The following is a 26,429-nucleotide window of genomic DNA, read 5'->3' on the forward strand; positions in this document are numbered from 1 at the left end:
CTTTTGAGATTTTTATTTGATATTCCACTTCTCAGTCACTTAAAATCTCTATAAAATACATTTAGTTTTTGGCTGTAAGGTGACTGTATCTGTCTATCGGTAGATAGATATTGACTTTATTTACATATATTTATAGTTAATGTGTAAGTTGCTTGATGTCCTGTATGTGGAGGTGTAATACATTGGCCCACTAGGGGGCAGCAGCACCCTTTAGGAACTGACTGAAAAACCCATAATCTAAAATATACACCAGTCAGGCTCCTGCTTTATAATGATCTCATTAATTGGTAGAATTAATATGAGTCGATTAAAATGTCTGAAAGGTTTATATGAAATAATAAAAATGCAAGGCTTCTATATGACAGAGGGGGTTAAAAATACACAATTTACTATGGTACTATCGGACTACATGACCAAGGTCCATCATGTTTTATTTCTTTAATTTACAAAAGACCACTGAAGCAGTGTCGTAATTTTTTAGTCGGCGCCATGTTGTTTATGTCCATATTTGAGGTTCCGTGTCCAAGCCGCTCATGTACACTGCTCAAAAAAATAAAGGGAACACTCAAATAACACAATATAACTCCAAGTAAATCAAACTTCTGTGAAATTAAACTGTCCACTTAGGAAGCAACACTGATTGACAATCAATTTCACCTGCTGTTGTGCAAATGGAATAGACAACAGGTGGAAATTATTGGCAATTAGCAAGACACACTCAATAAAGGAGTGGTTCTGCAGGTGGGGACCACAGACCACTTCTCAGAACCTATGCTGTCTGGCTGATGTTTTGGTCAGTTTTGAATGTTGGTGGTGCTTTCACACTCGTGGTAGCATGAGACGGACTCTACAACCCACACAAGTGGCTCAGGTAGTGCAGCTCATCCAGGATGGCACATCAATGCGAGCTGTGGCAAGAAGGTTTGCTGTGTCTGTCAGCGTAGTGTCCAGAGGCTGGAGGCGCTACCAGGGGACAGGCCAGTACACCAGGAGACGTGGAGGAGGCCGTAGGAGGGCAACAACCCAGCAGCAGGACCGCTACCTCCGCCTTTGTGCAAGAAGGAACAGGAGGAGCACTGCCAGAGCCCTGCAAAATGACCTCCAGCAGGCCACAAATGTGCATGTGTCTGCACAAACGGTTAGAAACCGACTCCATGAGGATGGTATGAGGGCCCGACGTCCACAGATGGGGGTTGTGCTCACAGCCCAACACCGTGCAGGACGCTTGGCATTTGCCAGAGAACACCAGGATTGGCAAATTCGCCACTGGCGCCTTGTGCTCTTCACAGATGAAAGCAGGTTCACACTGAGCACATGACAGACGTGACAGAGTCTGGAGACGCCGTGGAGAGCGGTCTGCTGCCTGCAACATCCTTCAGCATGACCGGTTTGGCAGTGGGTCAGTAATGGTGTGGGGTGGCATTTCTTTGGAGGGCCGCACAGCCCTCCATGTGCTCACCAGAGGTAGCCTGACTGCCATTAGGTACCGAGATGAGATCCTCAGACCCCTTGTGAGACCATATGCTGGTGCGGTTGGCCCTGGGTTCCTCTTAATGCAGGACAATGCTAGACCTCATGTGGCTGGAGTGTGTCAGCAGTTCCTGCAAGATGAAGGCATTGAAGCTATGGACTGTCCCGCCCGTTCCCCAGACCTGAATCCGATTGAGCACATCTGGGACATCATGTCTCGCTCCATCCACCAACGTCACGTTGCACCACAGACTGTCCAGGAGTTGGCGGATGCTTTAGTCCAGGTCTGGGAGGAGATCCCTCAGGAGACCATCCGCCACCTCATCAGGAGCATGCCCATGCGTTGTAGGGAGGTCATACAGGCACGTGTAGGCCACACACAATACTGAGCCTCATTTTGACTTGTTTTAAGGACATTACATTAAAGTTGGATCAGCCTGTAGTGTGTTTTTTCACTTTAATTTTGTGTGTGGCTCCAAATCCAGGCCTCCATTGGTTAATAAATTTGATTTCCATTGATGATTTTTGGGTGATTTTGTTGTCAGCACATTCAACTTTGTACAGAACAAAGTATTCAATGAGAATATTTCATTCATTCAGATCTAGGATGTGTTATTTGAGTGTTCCTTTTATTTTTTTGAGCAGTGTATATAGGGAATTTGAATGGGCTTTTCAAAAAGCCGCCTCTGTCACATTCTGTGGTAAATAAATATGTTCAGAATCCTGTACGTTTTGTTCTGTGTACATTTACCTCCTAAATATCACTGGATCCTCTGAAGTTCGAGATCGTTTAAAGGTAGTAATTAGAAAAATGCTAACTTTAAACTAATGCTGAAAAGACGGCCCAGCACAGCGGATGGGAATCATAGACATCATATACATAGACACCCCATCGACAGCCGCCGTCTATTGGAGCTGGTGTGCCTGCCTGGCCGCCATATTAGAGGAGGGAATCCTGCGCCATGAGTGCATTAATTTACACAAATACACCTATAATAATCACAACTCCACCAATTTTTACCCGTTTTACACACGTTTTGTTACAAACAGCAGAGATGTAATTATGATACAGGACGCTGTCACACATTACAGATATGAGCTTTCATGCTTAAATACTTTATATTATGCTCTTTAACTAAAACAGACATATGTTATAGCATATTAATAAGGTTTATTCATTTTATATGAAATATATTTATTAAATTCCTTCAGAGATGTATTTTTTGGCCTTATTGTGCGAGTCCAAATCTCATTCATGCTTTTATATTTTTTCATAATCAATCCATAATATTTAAGTTAAATAGGTTCAAAGTTTTAAAAAGATACAAAAATAAGTTTAAACTGGAGATTCAACAAGCAGCTGGCACCCATTAGGTGGAATGGTCCATATATGTATGTGTATATACTATATAATAAACAGTGTATGTTACACTTAAATAATATATGAACAACAATAAATATGGATTAACACCCCCTCCACATACAAGAACTAAACAAATATTATTTTCATTTATTTTTTTGGCCATGTGGAGGCAGCAAAAAGCATTAAACACCACACATCACAGGTTATGTACACTATAGACATTATTACTTTTTACACAATTTTACATGCACCATTTATAGTATCCAAGACCAAGAGGTTGTCCATTTCCCACTGGAGGGAGCATCAGTGAATTTGTGGAGTGGATAACATGTCCTGCTTAATGACAGCTAACAAAGAGCTGTCACCAAATCGTGTGTAAATGGGGTAAAAAAATTGGTTGTGATTATTGTAGGTGTATTTTACACCTTCCTCAGTGTAAATTAATGCACTCGGGGCGCAGGATTGCCTCCTCCAATATGGCGGCCACGCAGGCACGCCAGGAGGCATCTACGTATAATATGCTGGAAATGACCCCGGACTGGATTCTGCATAACAGCGAACTCCTGTCAGATCGTGTTTTGGATTATTATGCTGCTTCACAGAGGATCATGAAAGCATTTAAACAGGTGAAAACTCTTTCAGTAATGTTGAGCAGTGTGATGTTCAGCAGTGAAGTCGGTGTTCTTGCTTTAAAATGCAGATAATAAACAAAAGTGGCTCTCAGTTCAGCAGCGCTTCTCTGCAGGTTTAGTATTTAATTACGGTCATTAGTTTATACTAATTACTACACCTGACCCAAATAATCAACTAACAACTAACTAATCAACTAACTACCTGCCCTCACTGAGGCGACAACCAACCAGAACCACCTATTTATTTCACTGCATAATAAAGACTGTAAATGTTAAACGTGTTACAGCTGGTTCTGGAGTATCACTGACCTGTTTTAGTGATTTTATGCTGTGACACTTTTAGCTCTCCTCAGTAAGTGCAGTTAGTTCATTAGTTGGATCAGTTGTGTTTAATACGCTGTATAGATACGGCCGGAGTTCGCTGGTGTTGTGGCGAAAATAGTCCCCTGCTGATCTCTGCAGCTGCGCTGGGAGTTCAGTTCACTCCGCTGTAGCATTAGCTTAAAGTTAGCAAGAAGATACAATGTCAGTAAATGATCAATTTAGATTGATATGGGAAATAATTATTAAACTACATAAGTTATGTGTAATGTGCAAAGCATGTGTAAAGCTGTCCTGTGGAGTCCTGTGATACTTCATCCCATGCAGCTCAAATATTCATATAGTTGCAGTGGGGTGGAGTAATTAGAGATTTAGAAAGGAAAACAAAGACGTTAAATGTTTACATTTTAATTGGCAAATACAAAGGAAGAAAGGTATAATTCAAAATAGTTTAAATGATGTAAAAAAGCATAATTACCAGAACTCTTCACAGTAAAAACACACAAAATGTACTCTTCAGACCAAGTCCAAACTTTGCACTGCTTAATCCAGGAGTACATACAGCGGACTAAACCAAAACCAGCAAACTGTCCCACCCAGAGAGTTACAGAACACAGTTCACACTCTCTCTGGAAACTCACTGCAAACTGTTACAAACAAATATCACGGTTTAGGATGAGGCAGTGAAAACCAGGCCTGAAGAAACCCCAGCCTTCACCTGCAAAAAGACCTGATTATACAAAACACGCATTTCAGAACCCATGCAGGACAAGAAGCCTAGATAAAAGTGGAGAAAGATTACACTCGTACAGAAAACAACTCCAGCCTGTATCCATCAAACGCTTTCTTTAAGTGCAGCAGTAAAACAGCCAACATCAGCCATTTCACCCATTTTAATCATTTAACAAGCCACTGTTTACACCCCGTCCCCGCCCCTGTCCCCAGCACGTTTATTATAAGACTACTGTAGACTGTCTCTCTGAGCCGGCACACGCCCGACAGACGGAGAGTGAGCGGACGAGTCAGAGGGGAAAGTAGGCGTTATCTGGAGAGGGGCTTCTGAGCTTCAGGAGTGTAGTTAAGGAAAGAGTTACAGCTGTCCACAATCGACAACTTTAATGGTTTTACTGGGTTTGCCGCTCTTAGAACCCATTTCACCCATCTGCTTCACCACGTCCATGCCGTTCCTCACAAAACCGAAAGCCACGTGCTTGAAGTCCAAGTGCTCTGCTTTTTTGAGGGTGATGAAAAACTGGGAATTGTTGGTGTCTCTGCCACGGTTGGCCATGGACAGCAGACCCGGTCCGGTGTGCCTCACATCGAAGTTCTCGTCTTCAAACTTCCCGCCGTAAACGGACTTCCCCCCGGTGCCGTCCTGATTAGTAATGTCTCCACCCTGAAACACACGCAGAACCCACACGATCACCACAGCACACAAAGTTCTTATAAATGTTACAACTGCACCAATTAACAACAAAAAAAACAAACCAAAAAAATATCTGTGTGGGAAAATAGAATTGAGAAACTCTGGTGGGAAATTAATTTGGGGTGTAGTCAAACATGAGGAGTACAAACTTTTTTTGCAGAAATATTAGAGAGATATTTTCAGCAACAGCTGTTAATAGTGTAAGAACAGTTATTTATTTGCATGGGAAACACTATGCCCCTATCGCGAGTATTCTAAGTCTGTTGGGAGCATCGACTAAAAGCGCTGCATTTCAGAATACTGAGGGCGAACAGAGGTGGGCAAGTTTCACTGCACCACAAGTGAATTTTTCACCAGATTTTTCCTTTACTTAAAATGTTAAATATTTGAAATGTAATTAATTAAAATGAATAAGACAGACAAGCATACATTAAGGCAATTTCATCTATTTATTCCACTGGGTGTTTGTGTTGAAAGTGCTGGAAACTTTTTTTCAGTGTGAGCTCAGTCCTCTGTGGAATGTTTAGAAAATATGCATGAGTTGGCCTGTGGGAGGAGCCGGTAACCAAGGTAAGACGGATAAACACTTCAGAAATGAGTAGCATTTTCAGATATTTTAGATTAAAAAAGATAAAATGTCTGTGTGTAAGGATGTGAAATTGCGATAACTCCATTTTGAAAATTGCATTAAATTGTAATTCAAATTAACCAAATGAATTGTGTAAATCGCCTAGCACTACTTTGTGCTACAATAAATGTATTAGTTTCTCTTTGTGTTTTAAGCTGCTGGAGGCCTAATTTCTCATCAGGATCAATAAAGTGTATCTGTCTGAATTAACACGGTACTGTAATCACAGAGAGCCAGACGTCATATCAGTGAGCTGCTTAGGAAATTTGTAAAATAAAAACTATGCTGTATTCAGCCTTTTTTCTTTTGGAGTTTTGGGAGATTTGATTTGATTTTCTTTATCAATGTTGCTACAATATAAGAGCCTTTAAAGATCTACAGTTACTCTGAGTAAGCGAACACTAAATCAGCAGCTGCTTTTTACCTGACACATAAAGTCTGGGATGATCCGGTGAAACACTGAGTTGCGGTAGCCGAAGCCCTTCTCTCCGGTGCACAGAAGTCGGAAGTTCTCTGCAGTTTTAGGAACGATGTGAGAGAAAAGTTCGATTGTGATCTTCCCAATAACGTCGTCGTCAGCGGAGACCGTGAAGAACACCACGGGGTTGTTGGGTCTGGAAAGCTCTGTGATTCTGGAAGACAGGGTGGCGTCTGCCTGGCCGATACGGGTCTGACACTCGGTAAAGGACTTCCTGAAGGACTCGGCCAGTTCCGGGGTTTTGAACTTTGCGGCGAGCTGTTCAACCTTTGCATCGCCCTCTGTTTAACAGAACACACAAATCAAAGAGATTAAAGCTTAAATGCAAATAAACACACTGCCCTCACTGCGATGTATTCTGAACTATAGAAGTATTTAGACCACACCCACAACCAATATTTTTGTTACAGACTCTAGCTAGTCAGCCATGTTTGTTTGCTCTTGGATAGTTAACAAGCTAAATTTTAAATTTAAACACATTTAACTAGTGCGTTTTAAAATCTAATACACACTCGGACGCTGGCCTTGCAGTCAAATATCTTACAGGAATTTTAGACCATGCTGTTGCTAAATAACTGCAATAATCTGATGCATGTAAATAAAATGCATGTAAACCGACTCTGACTGTATTCATCTTAAAACTAATGTGTGGTGTACTTTAATATCTACATAAATCATCATGTACTGTTTAAACGTTGCCATATTGTGTAAAGATGTAAAAGATGTCCTCTTCAATAAACATTAAAGGAAAAGTTTCTATATTATGAAACATTTTAAATGGAAAAAGGGCGTCTCGGGTGGTGTACCTGTATAGTCGTTAGCTGTCCAGACGAGAGCGTTGGCGGACGTGTTCATGGGTTTCAGGTCCATGGCCGTCGTGATGGTGTGGTTGGCGCAGACCTTCAGGACCTGCTCGCGCCTCATCAGCACACGGTAGCACCTTTTACCTGGATGGAAGAGGATCTTTATATCGCCGACGCCTCGCTCCTTCCACTGGTTCAGATCCCGATCCCACCGGTAGAGCTTCGTCCTCTCCTTAAAGATAATCTCCTCATCCTCCTCACCGGACTTCACCTCCACCTGCACAAACACTTCATCATCACATTACTGCAGAAACACCAGAGAATGTCAGTAACCCTGATCAACACCTTCACAAGAACTCCGGTAATCAGATAACTGTGAAGCGAGTCAGACAATAATCAGATTTCTCACAGAATAAGCACTTAAATGCAAATACCTCCGGGAGAGAAACTATCGGTTCGAAGTGGATGTCTGCGTTGTTGGACGCCTCATCATCACTTCCCTCCTCGTCATTATTCTCGTTTTGGGCTGCAGCTGCTGCAGAAACGCCGAACACAGTGGCTCCAGCATTCGCCCAGGAGAAGCTGGAATCTGCAGGAGACGTGAGGCAACACTCCAGAGTTTATTTTTCCCTGAAACTCCAAACTGGCTATTAAAAAGAGCTGCTGCATCACAAGAACTAACATAACTTTGGCTATTTAAACTGTTTACAATTGTATTTATTTATTTTTTAATTTTTTAAACATTTAAAATGACTTTGTTTTTGCAGGTCAACTGAGTTCCATTTATTTTATTTAGAACTATCAAATGTACAAAACTAAAAGAAATAAACGTTTCAGTTAATGTAGTGTAAAATATTTAAATCACTGTAAACCACACAGAAAAGTTCTTTACAAGTTTGACAGAAGCACAGAGATTCCCTCTGCAGCTCCTATATAGAAATATCTACACCACATTAATTTAGAGTTAATCTAAATTAATTGCTCAGCATTAATAGCAGTCGCTGCTTTAAATAAACATCTAAAAGCAAACCTTTTGTCCCAAAAGCAAATTCACTGGAATTCTTCGCCAGATCTGCGAACGAAAATCCTCCTGCTGAGTTAAACGCAAAACCAGGAGTGGAATCTGTGGAGAGAACACCAGATAAATCACAGCCATTTACTGCTTTTCAATATGCACGTGCACACACACATACTCTCTCGTGCAAGCACACTGATCAATCACTATTCCTGCAGGAAAAATCAGGGTCGGAGCCTGAGGTTTACCCTGAGTGATGTTTGAGCCGGTGAGTGATTCAGCTTCATTGCTCTTCTTAGAGAGGTCAATGGGGCAGCCAGCATCAGCGGCAGGCTGGGCAGCAGACTGGGCGGTCTCTGTACTGGTTGCAGGTGATCTCTCCTTGTTGGATGATGTAAACTGTTCACCCTTTATTTCACCCTGAAACAAAACAAAACAAAAAAAATACAAAAAACATTTTTAAATTTTTTTGAGGTGATTACTGCAGGCTGCTCATGATTTCTTTAACATGAGTCAATTATCTCAATTATTACAGATAAGGAAATCTAAAACAAGGACATTTTCAACAAATTATCTCTGTTTTTGGGTCAGTCTAGAAAATTACTCAATAACCTCATTCCCCACATGCAGGGTGCTTCTGGAGGGCCAGACTGAGGTTATCATACTGTTGTGGTCATAAGAGGTGATTGGTGGCGTTTATTGCACTACAAAAACAGTTTACATACAAATTACTAAAAAGAGTAAGTAAATCTGGAGTCAGGTAAAATGTTCCTGAAAACAGTGATTGCACTTTATTCTTAAAGTTGCGCAGCCTGTAAGTGTACACGGTTACTGAAGGACAAACAACCTGGTTTTACATTATTCTATATGAATGCTCTGTTATTTTTTTCATCTGTATTGTATGTATTAGCTCGTATTAGCCCAGTTACACTGTACGTGATGGTAAGCATTTCTCCAATATTCTGACATATTCTGACTTATTTAATGACTGTAAATAAAATGACAGTGTGCGAGGCTGATGAGTCAGAGTTTAGGTGTGTGTACAAAAACACTTTAAATGCTAATGTTTGTAATTTATATATAAAATGATACTCCACTGACCTGAGCCTGCTGTACTTTTCGGAGCTCCGTTCCGAAGTCCTCGGGCCGGTCAGGCTCGGTATCTGTATCGCTGCCGGCACCACAGAAGAAGGTGGGAGGGAGCTGGAGGCTCTTGGCTAGTCTCTCTTCCTCCAGCGTTGGTTTCTTCTCCCAGACCAGCACACAGTCAGAGTCCCTCACAGAGCCACTGGCCCGAGCTGATACACAAGATTTTTTTAATACGTTATATATATTTTTTAATACTAATATTACATTTAAACTTGTAAAGCACTGTGATTCTAACATCATGCATAGGGTAAGATTACATCACACCAAGCAATTGTGGACAATGTTGGTGTTGGGTAATGAAGAAATACAGAAATACATATACCTGCCAAATTGAGACAGTAACTTAACAAATATCAAAATAATAACAAAATATCCCAGCAGGGTCAGGGTCAAGACTGGTCATCTGTGTGTTGCGTTAATTCATTTCAATGTATAATGTAGCTTACCGTGACGTGCAGACGAGTCGGGGTACAATCTCCCGTTTAGATTTCTCACTGCAGTTTCATAATCTTCATCTACACAACAGAAACACACATTTAAACTGATTAAGAATTGAATAAATATCAACAGATTAAATAATGTACACTGGACTATATAATAAAGATTTGCTTGATTAAAGTCAGATTTAACAAAACGTAGTGAAGAAAGGATTCCAAAAAACAAAAAACAAATATTTCACACTTATTATTTATTTTCTTTTTGTAAAACTTGCACATGGTTCCTCTAATTTAATACTGGAATAAACAGTAACACTATTTAAAGGGTACCTGCATTGGGGCTAATAACACATTCATAAGCACAGAATAAGCAGTACATAAGTAAATATTCTGCTGATGTTTGGAAACTGGGTATGGAAACAGTTGGAGAGAGAGGGAGTGTTGAGAAGTGTGTGAGGGGCGGAGACTCCCGACTGTGGTTCAGACCTAGGGGTAAGTACATGAAGTTCTCTCTCATTCTTTATATTATTTCTTTTGTTTGTTGTGTTTTTATTTTAATTTTTATTACTTTGCTTATTAGAGTGTAACATCTGAACTAGTGGGTTTGGGTAAATTTTAAACTTTTATTTGCAAATAAATAAGAAATGTATGAAGCATATTGTGTTTGTTTTATGTAACTGAAATAAAAGTATATATGTTCATACAGCGCTGTTGAAAATGATGGCATCCGAAGCCTCATTAATGTTTTGGAAGCAAGTTATGTTTTACCCACACGTTAACATTTGAGTAAAACGGCCATTCCAAACCCGTATAGAGATGTGAAGCACGGTGTCGAAATTTACTACAGTAAATTATACAAAAAAAAAAAAAAAAGAATGTAACTTGTTTTAAGTCTTCATAATATAAAATCTAATAGTTGAATAAAGGAAGTAATAATGAGAGTTACTTGTATAATTACAACAAATAATCAAACAACAAATTTTATTGTAACAGAAAATTCCCTAAACAAATTGATTTTAAATCGAATCAGGACCTTGTGGTGATACCCATTTCAGACCAGAGGTGGGAAAAGTACTGAAAAATTTTAATTAAGTAAAAGTACCTTTACTTTGCTAAAAATCTACTCGAGTAAAAGTAAAAAGTACTCAATTTAAAATGTACTTTAAGTAAAAGACATTTATTTATTTGATGTAAAAAAGTACAACAAATCATAAATTAAATAAATATTAAATTAATTAATTTGGACCTTTCAGGCAGCTTTTGTTCAGACCACCCTATAAATGAACAAAAAAAAATTTCAATGTAAATTACTTGTTTTTAAAATGTACTTGAGTAAAAGTAAAAATACCTATTTTACAAACTACTTAAAAAATACAAATTACTCAAAAAATCTAATCAATTACAGTAATGTGAGTAAATGTAATTAGTTACTTTCCACCTCTGTTTCAGACCAGTCAGATTTTTGCCACCCGACTCTGGGCATAATTTGGTACTGCAGGAGTTCTTAATCTTTCACTATGTACCCCCTTCAAAAAAACATCTAAACAAATGTAATATAAATATAATAGTCTGATATTCAACACACAGACATGATGGTGTACCATTCATTCTCAATTTCAAAAAATGTTGCAAAATTTTTTTATAATAAAATCATCCACCCACATCCTACATATGACCAAACAGTCAAATCTTACCGTCTGTCCCGTCGCTGACGTATCCTGGCTCGTTTTTGTAATGAAAGAATGCAGGCGGTAGCATTAGGCGGCGGGCTAGCTCTGCCTGCTCTTTAGTCGGCTTTCGTTCAAATACAATTTCAACATCCGAGTCACTCTGCTCTCCAGCGTCCTGTGTATCCGGCTGACTCTGAGAAGGAACTAAAAGGGAGAAACGAATTAAACCTACAGATTTAAGTCAACATATGCAGGAGCTAGAACATTAACATTCAGGTTAGAAGCATTCCTCAGTAAACTGCAAAACAAGCACAAACCATTCATCTTTACACTAGGGCTGGCCCGAATAGCGTTTTTTGAGCTCCGGATATTCGGCACTGATTCGAAGCGAATATTCGAATATTCGTTTTTAAAAAAAGAGGTAAAAAAAATAAATAAAAAAAAGCAAATCACGGCCCCTTTAATCCACTGAAAAATGTTCAATTTGCTCTGACCGACGAGACATATTCACCCCGGATTTTTGGTGTTTTTATCCCCCATATTTTTTCTGTGTTTTTAGCTCAGATTTCTTTGTGTTTTCATCCCGGAATTTCTGCTGCCCCACACCGCGGCTTATCCGCTGCGTAAGCAGGCTAGGAGGCTGCTGCACGGTTTCTCCGCTGCGCAAGCCAGCCCAGTAAATTGCTGTTTGTGTTTTCACACTTAGGCTATTTGCTTAAAAAAACAAACAAAAAAAACGTTTGTTCAGGAAGTATTTTATATTCTTAAACATTGTTAATTATATTAGAGGACAGTCATTGTAAACTGTACTTGGTCTATTTCGGTTAAAGGATTGTGCAGGGCATATTACTGATTTTGTATTTTTGCACTTGGGCTATAAGCTCAATATTAAATATTTCGTTTGTTTAGAAATTATTTTATATTTTAAACCATGTTAAATTATATTAGAGTAGAGGAAAGTCATTGTTAATGACGTTATTGTACTTGGTCTATTTCGGTTTAAGCATTGTGCAGGGCATAGCCGTATTACTGATTTTGTATTTTTGCACTTGGGCTATAAGCTCAATATTAAATATTTCGTTTGCTTAGAAATTATTTTATATTTTTAAACCATTTTAAATTATATTAGATAAGAGGAAATTCGTTCAGACATCATTTTTGTAGGCCAGGCTTTTGTAACCGATTTAGCCCCTACTGTTGCCACATTACCCCTTACGTTTTATTATATAAATCAGTTTCGAAGAGCCTGCATTTTTTTATCATGTATAATAGAGGTCTGCGCGAGACTGATTTTTAAACCCACTCTTCCACGCTCCCGCGTTTCTGTCTCGTTACCGCTCCGCAAAAAAATTGCTTCTTTTAATCCCGCGCCCGCCCGCCACATAGTGCGGTCCCGTTCCTTACCCCAGTCCAAACACCATCGGTGTGTGCGTGTGTGTGTCTGTCCATCCTGCGCGTTGAGAGTTTTCTTTAGGTTTTTTTTTTTTTTTACAATTATTACAGTTTTCTTAACTATTTATTAATTTGCTCCCGCATCGTCTGGATTAAACTCCCGCTCCAGCCAATAACAGCTCAGTTCTGTCCCGCGCGCAAGATATTCTGACGGGACCCGCGAAAACAGAAGTGGTTAGAGTGAGGTGGAACTCTGGAAAGGAGAAAAAAAACGAATATCCGAATACCAAAATTAAAAACCGAATACCTACTCAACGAACGAATATCCCAATACCCGAATATTCGGGTCCAGCCCTACTTTACACGGGTACCATATGGACAGTTACCAACCTGAAGACTTAAGGGTGCATTTCAGTGAGTAGTTGGTTATTTAAAGAACAGAAGCTGCAGACAATTATTTACTAAAGTACATTTATGTTACAATTAAACGACAATGCCCACACACAACCACACAGCTGGCTTTGTAAGTGTGTATTCAATTAAGCTTTGTTCACACTTATAGTTTTGCCTCCATGTCTTCTCTTGTCCATTTTTCCACAGATTGGCTGAGTTTGATTCATTTGGGTTTGGTTTGCTTTCACACAGGAAAACCCAAATGCAACAAAATGAGTCCCAACAAACCACATGAGTATGTTCTCTCCTCTGATTGGTCACAGCTGTGTGGGGCAAGGTTAATAAAGTAAATACACAACGGTGGTGGAGTGTTCTGGACTAGTGAGTATTTCAATGTAATTTAGCACAGAGCAGCAGAGATGCATTAGTTAATAGCTTGTAGTAAACATCTGAGAATTGCAGACTCAGGGTTGTTCTACAGCCGAGTGCGATTACTGTACTCACATCTCCCCAAACAAACCGCACCAGGAGTACAAACCAATCCAATTTAACTGGACTAAGAAGTGCAGGTGTAAAAAACACCCTTAAACAGACTGTTGAATCTTCTCTACTCTAGATAAAGAAATATTAAATATTAGTTAGCAGGCTAGTCTCAGCATGTTCCTACTGATTCAGTCCTGTACCTCCAAGCAGTGCTTCACATCCAGCTACCCTGTCTTTCATATATCATCGACTCTAAGATTCACAGTGCTTTAGAATCTCTGCTTTTTCACTTACCATTTTAAAATACATTTGTCGATTTCTACAATCAACATGTGTTCTTAAAAACTGCATCCAGAAGAAAATGCATGCAAAAATCTCATGCACCTCAGACGACAATGAGGTCAGGTACACAAACTAAGTGTTAGATCATCAACTGTAACTCACACACAGCTAATGTTCCTACAGGCTTAAAAGTAGGCCACACTCACTCACACTTTCAGTATCAGTCAAAAGTTTGGACGTACTCTCTCATTTAATGTTTTTCTTCATTTTTTATTTTATTTATTTTCTACACTGTACAATAATATTAAGACACAACCCCCTGACCCAAAACCAACTGAGACGATGATTTGAGGTGATTTGGGATGAGCTGGAGCTTCACGGCATAAAGGAAAAGGAGCGGCTATTGTTCAGCACCTCCAGAAACTCCTTCAAAGATGCTGAGAAAACTATTTCAAGTGACTCTACCTCACGAAGACCCTGAGATTAAAATACCAAGAGAGTGCAGATCTGTCCTCAACGCTTAACATGGTACTTAAGCCCTATCCGGATGGGATTGGTTTGGTTTCTCAGGGGGTCCTAGGGTAATTTTCTCTTTTATGAGTTTCGTCTTCTCGTGTTTAATAAAATAGGCTTTTGTCCACTGCAGCGCACCGTAATTACACTCTGGCCCTGCATTTCCACAGAGATCCATGTAAACACAAGAGTGAGTGGAAATCGAAGAGCATGGTCATGTGGGTCATGTGACAGAGAAAGCCAAAAAAAAAACTCACTGGTTCTCCTGTTTTTTTCAATTGCAGTCCAGATGCAGGAGTTTGATCACTGAGTAGAAGTGTGAACATTTTTACAGACGCCCCCCTGAGAAACTAATCTCTTCCGGATAGGGCTTATAAAACATTCTGGTTTGTTTACTAAATAATTCCACGTGTTCCTGTATAGCTGTAGGCAATCATAAAAAGAAAGAAAACACACTAAATGAGAAGCGGTGTGTCCAAACGTTTGACTGGTACTGTATATGTCTGCACAAAACACCGGGCACAATACTGATCCACTGTGGAACAGGTTTACCTTCAACTAGCTATTGATAATAATAAAAGGCTGTTTCTCTAGTGATTTAAACTAAAATGTTAGCAAATGTTCTGAACTGTTAATAATAATAATAATAATAATAATAATAATAATAATAATAAATAAAAAAAGCAACTTAATTGAGTAGCTGGTCACACACTAGACTTCAGAAGCATGCTGGTTAGGTTTCTGCCTGCACTAATGCTGTTTCTTTCCTCAAGCTAGAGTTAAATATGCCAACACCACCACACAAGCTCCTACGAGTCAAATCAGACGTGCAGCAACCAAATACCTTCAGAGTCAAACTGGGTGGCAGATGTGCATGTCCAAAATGCCATTGGGTTATCTTTAAAAAGCCTAAAATCCAACCCTAAAACACAACGGACGATGGGTGAGAAGTGCTGTAAGTGGATTATACTAAACAATTAGCTTATCTTACAGAGCATCTCGAGATACCGAATCTAGTGTTCCTCCAGTGCCACTCACTACACAAACTACACACACTACACACACGCGCAGGAGGGTGGGAGGGAGAGAGAAGCGGGGCTGCGCGTGGGAGAGAGGGGCGGGGATAAGCACAGGGGAGCGTCGGTGGTGAAAATTAAAACTCAGAGAAAAGCGATTTTCATAAAAACACATCGTCCTTAACTGTAAATTCGAATTAATAGATAAAATCGATTAATCGCCCAGCTCTAATAGACATATACATACACACAGTACATTATACAGAAGATCTGCATGGCCAGGCCTAAGGGAGGAAGGAGCTTTACAGCAGCATTAGATGCACAAGGTCCCACCACAACCCTTTTACAGCAGAGCCCTCTAAATTACCGTGTATGTTTATGTAAATGTACATAATACACAACGACCAGAGCTGTACAAAGAGAGATAACAAAATAGATTGGGGTAAATTATACAGTGGTAGCAAGATAATTCCATCTATGTTTGTAGGTTTTGTAATTCTTGTTACAGAAGAACATAACATAAATGTTACTTTGCAAATCCTTTTATTGCCATGAAAAAAATAAATGAAGAATGCCCAAAGCAAATAAACTACACACACAATTATGGATAAATTATTTTACTAACCCCTTGTTTTTGTTTTCTTAACCTTTATTTCTTTCTTTATTCTTTTATATTATCCATTATATTTTTATTCTATTCAGTATTATATTACAACTATTTAGATGTCCACTGGGTAATTTACATGGACGCTGTATGTTCAAAAATGGAAAAAAAGGTATATCTATATGAGGTGTGAAGTGATATTGAACAGAAAATTTCATCTGCAGTACAGTGTCAAATTTGTCCTTGTCATTGCAACAGGTGAAAGTATAGTATATTAAAAAGTATATTATTCTAATATTGGTATTATTATTATTATTATTATTTTAATCAGCAGCAGCAACTAGTCTTCAAAAGATAAGGATCTTGTATAAAGCAATTATTTCTGGAACAATTTATAAGTAGTAAAGAGATTGGTCTTACCTCTTTCGGGAACTCGGAATGGAGAAGAGGTTGGGGCTGGACTGCTTCCGAAGGTTTTGGAGTGAGAAGCACCGCTTGAGGTCGTGTCGCTGGAACCTGCAGGACTTCCAGGCGCCATGTCTTTAGAGGACACTGGGCTTCCGAAGATTTTCTGCACGGAGTCCGACCCAAACACAAATTTTGGGGGCGAAACCACATTTTTGGAGCTGCTTTGAGGGCTGCGAGCCTCTGCGCTTTTCCCACTAGGAGTTTGGCAACTTTCGTACGACTGTTCAGTCCGCTCTCTGGTGGTCTCCTCAAGCACTGCAATGGCAGCTTTACCACAAACGGCGGCAGCTTTGGACTCCGACGGCAACGAGACCTCTGTAGGAGACGCAGACGCAAGGGAAACTCCCTTTTCCTGAGCATCTTTGGCTTTCTCAAATATATCTCTGAAGGTATTTGCAGTTTCTTGCAATTTGAAGCGCACAGCTAACTGCTCCACCTTTCCATCTCCTTCAGCGAAGTCATAAGCACTCCAGATCCAGGCCTTCTCCGTTCCTTTCATTGGCTCCAGCTTCATTTCTGAACTTATCCAGTGGTTTGCGCACAGTTTAAGGACCTGGTCGCGTCTCATCACGAGTCTAGTGCGTTTAGTATCATGATGCTGTAAGATCTTGAGATCCCCGATTCCTCTTTCTTTCCACTGGTTGAGGTCTTTATCGTAGCGATACAGCTTAGCTCTGTGACTGAAAACCACCTCCTCGTTCTCTTCTCCAGTTGAAATATCAACAAGATCAGGCAAGGGCACAACCGGCTCAAAGTACTGGCCGTCCCTCTCCTCTTCCTGAGTTGTTTCTTGTTCATCATCTGTGCCCACAGAGGTCCGGCTCTGGTTCAGCTTGGCTGGGGATTTTGAAGGACTAAGTACAGGCTGGAAACTGAAGCTAAAACCAGCTGAAGATTCTCCAAAACGGAACAGGTTCTTCTGCAAAGGGCTGCTGGCCAGTGGAGAGGCGTATATGGACGTGTCTGCGCTTTCATCGTGAACGTCTTTCTGCAAATCATAGTTGTCCCATTCTAAAGTAGTTCCAGCGCTCTCAGACAGTGGCTTGATCATGGGCTCAGAAGTGCTGCTTGGAACTGCGGCGCCACTTTCTTCTGCTTTGGCTTTATTCCCATCATAAGTCAAGAAGGACTTGAGGTCCTTAAGCCCAGACTTCATTTCCTCAGCCTTCTGTATTAGGTGTGCTGTCCTGCCGGAATTCGTAAGCTTATGAGGAGTCTGCAAAGGAATGTCTAGCAGGAACCGCTGACACTCCTCAAACTTCAGTTTGAACTCTTCTGCAAGTTCTGGGGTTTTAAACTTAGCGGCCAACTGCTCCAATCTGGCATCGCCATCAGAAAAATCATTTGCTAACCACATCCAGGCTCGGTCTGATCCAGAAAGGGGCTTCAGATTCATTGTGGTGGTGATCCAGTGATTAGCACATACCTTCAACACTTGCTCTCTTCTCATGAGCACTCTCAGACGACCGTTTGAGTTATTTTTCAGAAGTTTAAGGTTTCCCACCCCTCTTTCCTTCCACTGTTGAATTTCAGGGTCAAATCTGAAGAGCTTTACGCGGTTTGAGTAAAGACACTCCTCATCCTCCTCTCCTGTGACGAGTTCAACTTTATCAGGCATCTTCACCACAGGTTCAAACTGGATATCATCATTCTCTTCAGTTTTGTACATATCTTCCTCATCTTGATCCAAGATATCTGCCCTTTGGTCTTGAGAAGGAGCTGTGAAGAGCTGCTCACCGGCTCCTTCAAAGCCTATAAAGGAGGGATCCTTCTGGCCGAACTGAAAGCCACCCTGTGAGGACTTTGCCAACTCTGCAAAGCTAAAGCTGTTGGGCTTCCCTGTGAGGAGCGGATTGTCATCGTTGCTGACCGTGTCCAGAGACTGGAGAGAGGAGGACGAGCTCATATCCTTTTCTTTCTCTCTGTGCTGCTCAGCAATATTCTTTAGAAAACTTGAGGCAGACTTTGATTCTGGTTCCGAAAGGCCAAACTTAAACCCTCCGGAAGGTGCTGGCATTGAAAAAGAGAAATTTGAGCTTGAAGTGCTTGAAGATGTTTCAGTCTTAGCTGCAGACGGCTCAAACTTAAAGGATGCAGGAGAGCTCTCCTTCTTGCTTTGACCAAACTGAAAAGTGCCGCCTGGGTTAAAGCTGGTTTTGAAGACTGTAGAGGCAGGCTGGCTCTGTTTATCACTGAAGCTGAAGCTAAACGAGGAAGACGATGATGCTGGGGCGGCGGCAGAACTCTTTGCTTTTGGATTGGGTTGCTGGCATGACACACAGTGACTGGACGTTCCTTCATTTCTTACTAGACAAGTGTCACAATCCCACTGACCTTCCTTCATCCCAAACTTGGACAAACTACTGAGAGGGGCGGCTTGACTTTTTGCACTGCTACAAGGTGTCTGGCAAGAAACACACTTTGTAGCAGAGGCTTCATTCCGAACAAAGCAGGTATCACAATCCCACTGACCCTCTTTCATAGCGAAGCGTTCAAGACCAGATCCAGACCCAGATCCAAATGAGAAATTTGATGGACTTTGATCTGAGACAGAACTGTCTGTGGAAGAATCCAGCTGAGTAGCCTTTTTCTCTGTCTGACTGGAGGGTGCTTCAGGTTTTTGAGTTCCAAACTTAAAGGAAAATGGAATCTGAGCTCCAAACCCCTTTGAAATGGTCTCAGAGCTGGTGTCCTTACCGCTAATTCCAAATGTAAAGGCTCCTGAAGAGGGAGGAGCAGCGGGGGCGTTTCCGAATGCCCCTGGTAGTTTAGCTTCGGGTTTTGTGGTGTCATTGGGATTTGGACTACTACAGCACACACAGGTCTTAGCAAACTGGCTGTTCGTCACACAGCACACACTGCATTCCCATTCACCCTCCTTTTTGGCAAACTGAGTTTTCAGATCCAATTTTTTGCCAGATGCCTGCAGTGAAGAAGACTTGGTATCAGGTTCTTTTTGCTGATCCACACCTTTAGGCACAGTTCTCTGAGCCTCCACAAATTTCAGCTTAAACAGCGCAGCCTCGTCCGCAGTTTTAAAGCGAATAGCCAGTTGTTCAGTCTTTGGCATTTCATCAGCGTAATCGATAGCATACCACACCCATGATTTATCTGATCCCGCATTTGGTTTCAAAACCATGTCTGAAGTGATGTAGTGATTTGCACAGATTTTCAGAACTTGCTCCCTCCTCATCAACACTCGACATTTACCCGACATTTTGTGTTTAAGGATTTTGATGCTGCCGATTCCTCGCTCTTTCCATTCTTTAGTTTCAGCCTCAAATCGGAACAGTTTAGCTCGATTACAGAACATCTCCTCCTCCTCTTCTTCGCCTGTTTTTACATCAACCTTGTCAGGCAGAGGCACAATGGGCTCAAAATGGGGTCCATCCTCATCCTCTTCAACATGGGTGCTACCATCACTTTCCACACATCGCTCATCAGTTTCCTCAACGTTTTCTGCTCCAGGCGTTGGCTTGGCCGTATTCGCGAAGTTAAATGTTTGGTCAGGTTTTCCAAAGAACATGCCCTTGCCTTGGGATCCGTCAGTAAAGGAAAACCCTGGGGCGGGTTTACTGCCGAAAGTAAAGATCCCACCTTGGCTTGCCGGCTGGTCTTGTGTTTGAGGCTTGAGAGCAGAGTGTCCCTCAGGTCTGGGTGGGATGTCTGAGGTCAACAGCCCCAAAAGGCTTTCGCTGTTATTCTTTAAGTGTGACGAGGAGAAGGTAAAGTCGCCATCGTTTGATTTGAAATTGGAATTGAACTTAAAAGCAGTCCCTGCTGAAGTCATCTGTGCAGCTCCACTGCCAAAAGAAGGGACTTTAGATGTTTCTACAGGAATCTGGGAGGTGAAGCTCATCTTCATGTCTGATTTGCCTTCGCCGCTCTTACAGGACTGGGCGGGTATGGCGGGGGGTTTGGTGAAGTAGCCGGGCTCTGGCAGGGCTGGGTTTGTAGATGATTGAGAAGCATTGTGACTGCAGTATTCTTCGCTGTATGGGGACAGCAGGGTTGTGGCGGGGGACTCGAACCTCAGTGGGGGGCCAAAGACCTGCTCCTGTGGATACATGCACGCAGTCTGGAGAGGCGGGGTGTGCGTCGGCTGTTGGTAGGCGTACATGTGTTGCTGCGGGAGACGATTGACTGCATAGACAGGAGCCTGAGGAGGTTCAAACAATACTGTATTAAATACCATTTTGCTTTTGGAACCATGTTATCATACGAGAAACATTCCAATAAAAAAGACTTTCTCTGAAGCCGCATGAATGTTCTGCTTATACCTTTGTTGGTGTTACACTGGCAGCAGGGCGAAGAAGATACTGAGAGTTATAAGCAGGGGACTGATTGTAGTAAACTGAAGGTCCAGTGGTGGCAACTGAAAAACAAGCAGAGAGAACATCCTTTCAGTACCACAGGCACTGTATTATAAGGCGTACTATCAATGAACGTCTATTTACTGGTCTATTTTCATACATAAGGAGCACTGGATTATAAGGTGCATTTTAAGCGACACTAAAGAACTTTAGTTCGGCAGGTCTCGCTGCTGGACGGTGGTGGGGTGTAACGAAGTTAAATAAAGCTAAGCTAAGTAAAAAAAAAAAACTAACAAAATCAAGCGCTGGAGGTTAATCTACACAGATTTCTCCCCTAAAACCGTTTATTTGGGTAAAGCGATTCCAGATAGATAGATAGATAAAACAATGAAAAACTTACTATACAAGGTAAAGATCTATCTGTAAACAGAGCAGTGCAATAGATGTTGCTAATGGTCATTAAACAATTAAATATTTAACAGAGCAAAGTGCAATGTGAAATGACATTGATTATGAAAGTGACTTATGTGACATAGAAATATAATATAAATATGCATCTGTAACAAATATAGTTCTAAAAAGAGAATGTGAACATGTGAATACCCAATCATGAGTAAAGTGTACTTGAATGTAAGTGAGGTTGGGGAAGTGTTAGTGTAAATAAATAAGCGGTTGAATAATGTCCATGTGGTGTGACTGGGTTAAACTCAGTCGGCAGCAGCATCCCGTCCCCGATGGGAGGAGTTAAAGAGTCTGATGGCTCTCGGAATGAAGGATCTTCTGAGTCTGTCTCTTTTTATTTACAGTAAGCTTAGATTTATGAATTTCTCCAGCACTAAGGCTGGAGCATTAGCAGCTAACAACTCCAGCAGTGCTAGCTGGGGTAAGGATCAGACTACCACCGATCATACTCACCACTGAATGGGGAATTAGCAGTTAGCGGCTAATGCTAAAGCCACTCCAGCACCGATGCTGGAGAAATAAACTGAAACGCCTGAACAGCATTACAATTTGGTGGAGTGGTTTTACTGCTCCTTACAACCTGACTGGTAAAATTTTATAGAAAAGACGCACTGGATTATAAGGCACACTAACGATTTTTGAGAAAATGTAAAATTTTAAGTGCACCTCACCTTATAGTACAAAAAATACGGTACCTGGCAGTGTAAAGCCATTTAATGGTAATAAAAAAGTGGATACTGCCCAAACCCAAAGGATTACATTAAAATTCCCAGGCACACTTACTAATGCACATCATATACAGGGCTTCTGTTTTGTTCTGAACTGTTTCTAAGGTGAACTTTAGTTTTTGAAAAAACAAGCACATTTAAAACACTGTAAACTTCAAACAGCCACAGAGCAGAGCAGAGCACAAAACAGGTTATTCAGAATGATTGAAAAGTTAAATACCTATTTGTCAAATTTATATATAAAAACATATTTTACTCTAAATCAGACAATGCCAACACATAGCCTATCAATTACTCAAGTCTAACACTGATCAGAGTTCTGCTGAGACTTTCTGTGAATTGGGTTACTGACTGACCTGTAAGTGGAACTCCATGGAAGGTCTGCTGTGCTGAAAAAGGCTCCTGGAGGGTTTCTCCTGAATAATTTCCTGTATACACTCTACTGTACGGAGGCTCTGTCCCCTCAGACGTGTTGTGCCTCAAGTCGTGAACCTCATTCTGCAAAACAAGAACACAAAGACTTACACTGACTGTCATTTTATGCAGCTATAGTCACAGCTGATCCAGTTATCTCTTAAGAGTTCATGATCCAAGTTACTGGTAATACTACAGTTTAAGCAAGTCTTTGTTTTTGACCTGTGATAGTGTTCTTCTATTGGACACATTTAATAAAATACTTCATGTATAAATTACTGGTTGAAATCTAACCTTTAAAGCCTCGACCTGGTCACAGAGCATCTTCAGGAGTGATTTCTGGTCCTCCACCCAGTGAGGGGGCGTCTTGGGAGAAAACTGTTAAAAAATAAAAAAAGAAGCACGTATAATGTACACGACAAAGCACCCAGAACCTTTTTTAAAGAGAGAAAATAAAGCAGTGTATTACCACTGGTCTTTTGGAGGGGGAAAGCACACTCTTGGCTGGAGAGGACATGGAGAATTTGTGCGACCCGGCCACGGTCGGATCGGCCAGAGATCTAGGGCTAGAAGTCATTGGAAGTCCGTCGACCCGGTCCATCCCCTCTCCGCTCTCTCCGAGCTGATTATTCACCTCGTTCAGTAAATCAATCACCTCCTCCATTGACACGGGCAGCTAAAATAAAAAGACAAAGAACGTAACTAATCATCCATCCTTAACCAGCAACAAGACAAACAGAAATAAAGAAATAAATGAGCTTTCGACAACAGACCTTTTCCATATCGTCTGCACTGGCATGGTAGATCTTTGATAAGTATTTTTTGAACTGGCGCAGAAAGTTCATGCACATGTCTTGAGTTTCTTCAACGCCGTTTCCTGCCTCTTCAGAAAGCCTCTGATAGATCTACAGTTCGCAAAACAAACGAACGAGACAGTCAGATCGACCAATCAATGAATCAATCAGTCAATCAGCACACACTGTACACTACAGTAAAGTAGCTGGCAGAAGAGTTTCATTAGCAAAAGCTCAGCAGCGTGAGGAAACAAAGAGGCAATTCAAATGAGGTGACGTGTGGCTTATCAGATAGCAGGTTTGCACATTCCCTCAAAACCACACCCGATTCCGGTTTCCATTGAAGATTTGTTAACGATAGGGCTGCAACTTATGATTATTTTGGTAGTCGATTAATCAGATTATCATAAAAATTTTTTTCAATTAGTCAGCGATTATTTCTGCCATGTTCTCCGCCTCTAAAAACGATAGAAAACAGCTGAACATAAGACATTAATATAACATAAGACAGTAATTTAAATACCTAGATGTTTAAATGTGGAAAGTACTGATATTTTGTGAGTACATATGTTGTGTTTGGGCACTTTTAGGGACAGTGAGTGAGCCATTTACCCATCTACCACTGTACCTCTGTCCCCAGCAAAGCAGTACTGTTACAAAAAAACGATTAGTCAAAAATGAAATTTGGAGTCAACAAATTTAAATAATCAACATTGTCGATTATATTGACTAACGGGGTCAGCCCTAGTTTATGGTGGAGTTGGTAAAGCACATTAACAGACAGCAGCAACAGTTTCTCTTATCTCTAACATGATGAATGTTAAATACCATATAATAATCTGGATTTTTCCCGGGTGATTTCCTTCCAGAAAAAGATGGGAATGCTGCCTATTTGTTAAAATCCATCAGCAGATTCTAAGGGAACATGTAGTTGTGATTTCTTTTTTAAAGAAATTTTGGCCAGGATCTAACATTTAGTGAATAGAGTTCTGCTTGCCAGGCGAAAGATCACGTGTAATGTGAACGCAGGTAAACCAGTTAAGCAGTGTTCAGTCAAAAATGTATTAATGGGAAAAAAAGTCCAATAACTGATTGAATTACCCGAGCAAGATGCCAGTGGGAGGAGACGCAGTTGAGCTTCTCGAGTTTGGAGATGGCCTGATCAGTTTTGCCCTCGATGTCCAGAAGAGTGGCAAACGCAATCATGGCCTCCTCTTCAAAGAGTTTGACTTCAGAAGCCTAAAATACACAAACCATGAGCATGTTACCTTCTCTAATCAAAAAGCAGTGGATCTGCAGACGGACGAGCGAGCGCAAGTTCTCCGTACCTGCATGTCCTTACTGTTAAAATGCATAAACAGTGGATCCAGAGGTTCAGCGATGCTGCGCCGCTTCTCAATACTCTCCAGCAAAGGAAGAACAACATTCCAGTAGTGAACACTGCGACCCACGTACTCCTTCTGATCATAGTAAGAGTTCACTCCATCCCCCTTCAATAAACCAAAGAGCACAAAGCCTTCACTTTACACACAACATTTATTATACAAAACATTTCACACAACATAATATTACAATTCTTTAACAAACAAATTAATTAATTAATTAAAGTGTGTGACAGACTCTGCACCTAAGGGGGAATTGATTTCCCAAATTAAAGTTGTACTATTAGGTCACTTCAGTTGAGGTTTTTGAAGACACGGTTGGAGCCTTCTGTGCAAACCCTTTGGCGAGTTATACAACAAGCTATGATTGCACCACATAGACATCAGGATGTACCTTTTCTTAGGGCTCAGGGTCTGTTTTACTCACTCTAGGACTTTTAATAAATAATACATTGAACATTTGGATATTTAGAGCTTTCAGATCATTTTTATAAGTCTTCTCCTCTACAGCATAATAATTATTTATTGACATAATCTAAACTATTCACATTCCCTCCTTGGTGTAATAAGAATATTCATATTTTTGATGATTTATAAGATAAAAACAAAATATGTTTCTTTCAAAATGTTGAAAGAGACCTTTTCTTTTCCATGAACATCCAACTTCATGTATTTGTGAATTCGATCTGCTCTATGAGCTCACCGAGTCCCCTGGAATAACCCACTGAAAAACCATTGAAAATCCATTGGTGTAAATTCATACTTCCTAAGGTAGTTTAACTCGGGGTCTTGTGTCATCACTTTACAGCTAATCATATCAGCTAAGGATCATGCACTGGGCACCACTGCTGTTTGGGAGAAATGTTTCTCATACTTGGGTATCAGTGTATCAGTGTAAATTGGGATGTAGGCTGAAACTCCTTATTTATGTGATCTATCAATCTAAGACATCAGTTAATTCATTACCAGATTATATACAAGTTTTACATGACTGTTCTTTTGTGCTTAAGAATGAAACTCTGCTGATTAAATTATAATAGATGTGGTCTTACACTGTTTGGTACTTTTGATTGTTTTGGGTGGAACTTCCAGTTGTAGTAAGGTTTTGGACTTTCGTTATAGTTAATTATTTTATTAGTTTATTACTGTTAAGATGTTAGACGGTGACTATGTCCAGCTCTTTTGTTATTATGTGATGATTTGGTTTTAATTTGAAGCTAATAGAAAAGAAGATCTTGATGGCAGGCATGACAGCCTCTATAAAAGGCTATTTAAAAGCAGTACGATCCTAAGACTCAGCACCACAGTATAACAGAATAAAGATTCTAATACACATTACAGAGTTAATGCATTTTGATATAACTATATATAAATGATAGAATTTCAGTTTGACAAATTATCACACATTTCACCAAATTACAAATGTTGTACAAACGCCATCCTTGGTTGTGACGATTTATATATTTGATCGAAATCGATCAAAATTATGTCATGGTCTCGAGCATCGAAGTCAAAAAGAGGATCGCCGATCCCTCCCTCTAAGCTACGCAAGCACGCGCTACACAAATGGAGCAGCACACTGTAGCTCAAAGAGCAGCCCTTTCTCCAGAGAATGTGGACATTCTCATCTTCTTAAAGAAAAACTTGAAAATATAAAATTAACAGATGTTTTGTCTAGCCTCAAATATGTTAATAGTTTTGATACCTTAAGGAGCATCTTTGTCTCAGATAAAGTTAATAATATATCTCTGTTAAAGAAAAACACTTGTCATTCTCAGGGACCGAAAAAGTCT

At 40.5% G+C, this 26,429-nt stretch overlaps 1 protein-coding gene across 2 annotated transcripts in view; it reads right to left on the reverse strand.

Moving 5' to 3' along the window:
• Nucleotides 1-4,178: 4,178 nt before the first annotated feature.
• Nucleotides 4,179-26,429, reverse strand: part of ranbp2 (RAN binding protein 2) — a 38,263-nt gene continuing 16,012 nt past the window's right edge. The window contains exons 12-29 of one of the 2 annotated variants that reach the window (XM_049484754.1): nt 24,583-24,744; nt 24,356-24,493; nt 23,234-23,365; nt 22,930-23,136; nt 22,755-22,838; nt 22,403-22,544; nt 20,824-20,918; nt 16,496-20,702; nt 15,300-15,377; nt 11,417-11,596; nt 9,732-9,800; nt 9,238-9,434; nt 8,385-8,556; nt 8,152-8,244; nt 7,556-7,710; nt 7,125-7,398; nt 6,265-6,599; nt 4,179-5,182 (exon numbers count right to left, since the gene is read on the reverse strand). In XM_049484754.1, the coding sequence (XP_049340711.1) occupies nt 4,877-5,182; nt 6,265-6,599; nt 7,125-7,398; nt 7,556-7,710; nt 8,152-8,244; nt 8,385-8,556; nt 9,238-9,434; nt 9,732-9,800; nt 11,417-11,596; nt 15,300-15,377; nt 16,496-20,702; nt 20,824-20,918; nt 22,403-22,544; nt 22,755-22,838; nt 22,930-23,136; nt 23,234-23,365; nt 24,356-24,493; nt 24,583-24,744 (7,026 nt within the window). In that variant the 3' untranslated portion in view covers nt 4,179-4,876. The remainder of the gene's footprint in view (nt 5,183-6,264; nt 6,600-7,124; nt 7,399-7,555; nt 7,711-8,151; nt 8,245-8,384; nt 8,557-9,237; nt 9,435-9,731; nt 9,801-11,416; nt 11,597-15,299; nt 15,378-16,495; nt 20,703-20,823; nt 20,919-22,402; nt 22,545-22,754; nt 22,839-22,929; nt 23,137-23,233; nt 23,366-24,355; nt 24,494-24,582; nt 24,745-26,429) is intronic. The other variant, XM_049484753.1, reaches the window with a different exon arrangement.

The sequence above is a fragment of the Astyanax mexicanus genome, chromosome 11, assembly GCF_023375975.1.
Source record: "Astyanax mexicanus isolate ESR-SI-001 chromosome 11, AstMex3_surface, whole genome shotgun sequence".
Taxonomy (NCBI): domain Eukaryota; kingdom Metazoa; phylum Chordata; class Actinopteri; order Characiformes; family Acestrorhamphidae; genus Astyanax; species Astyanax mexicanus.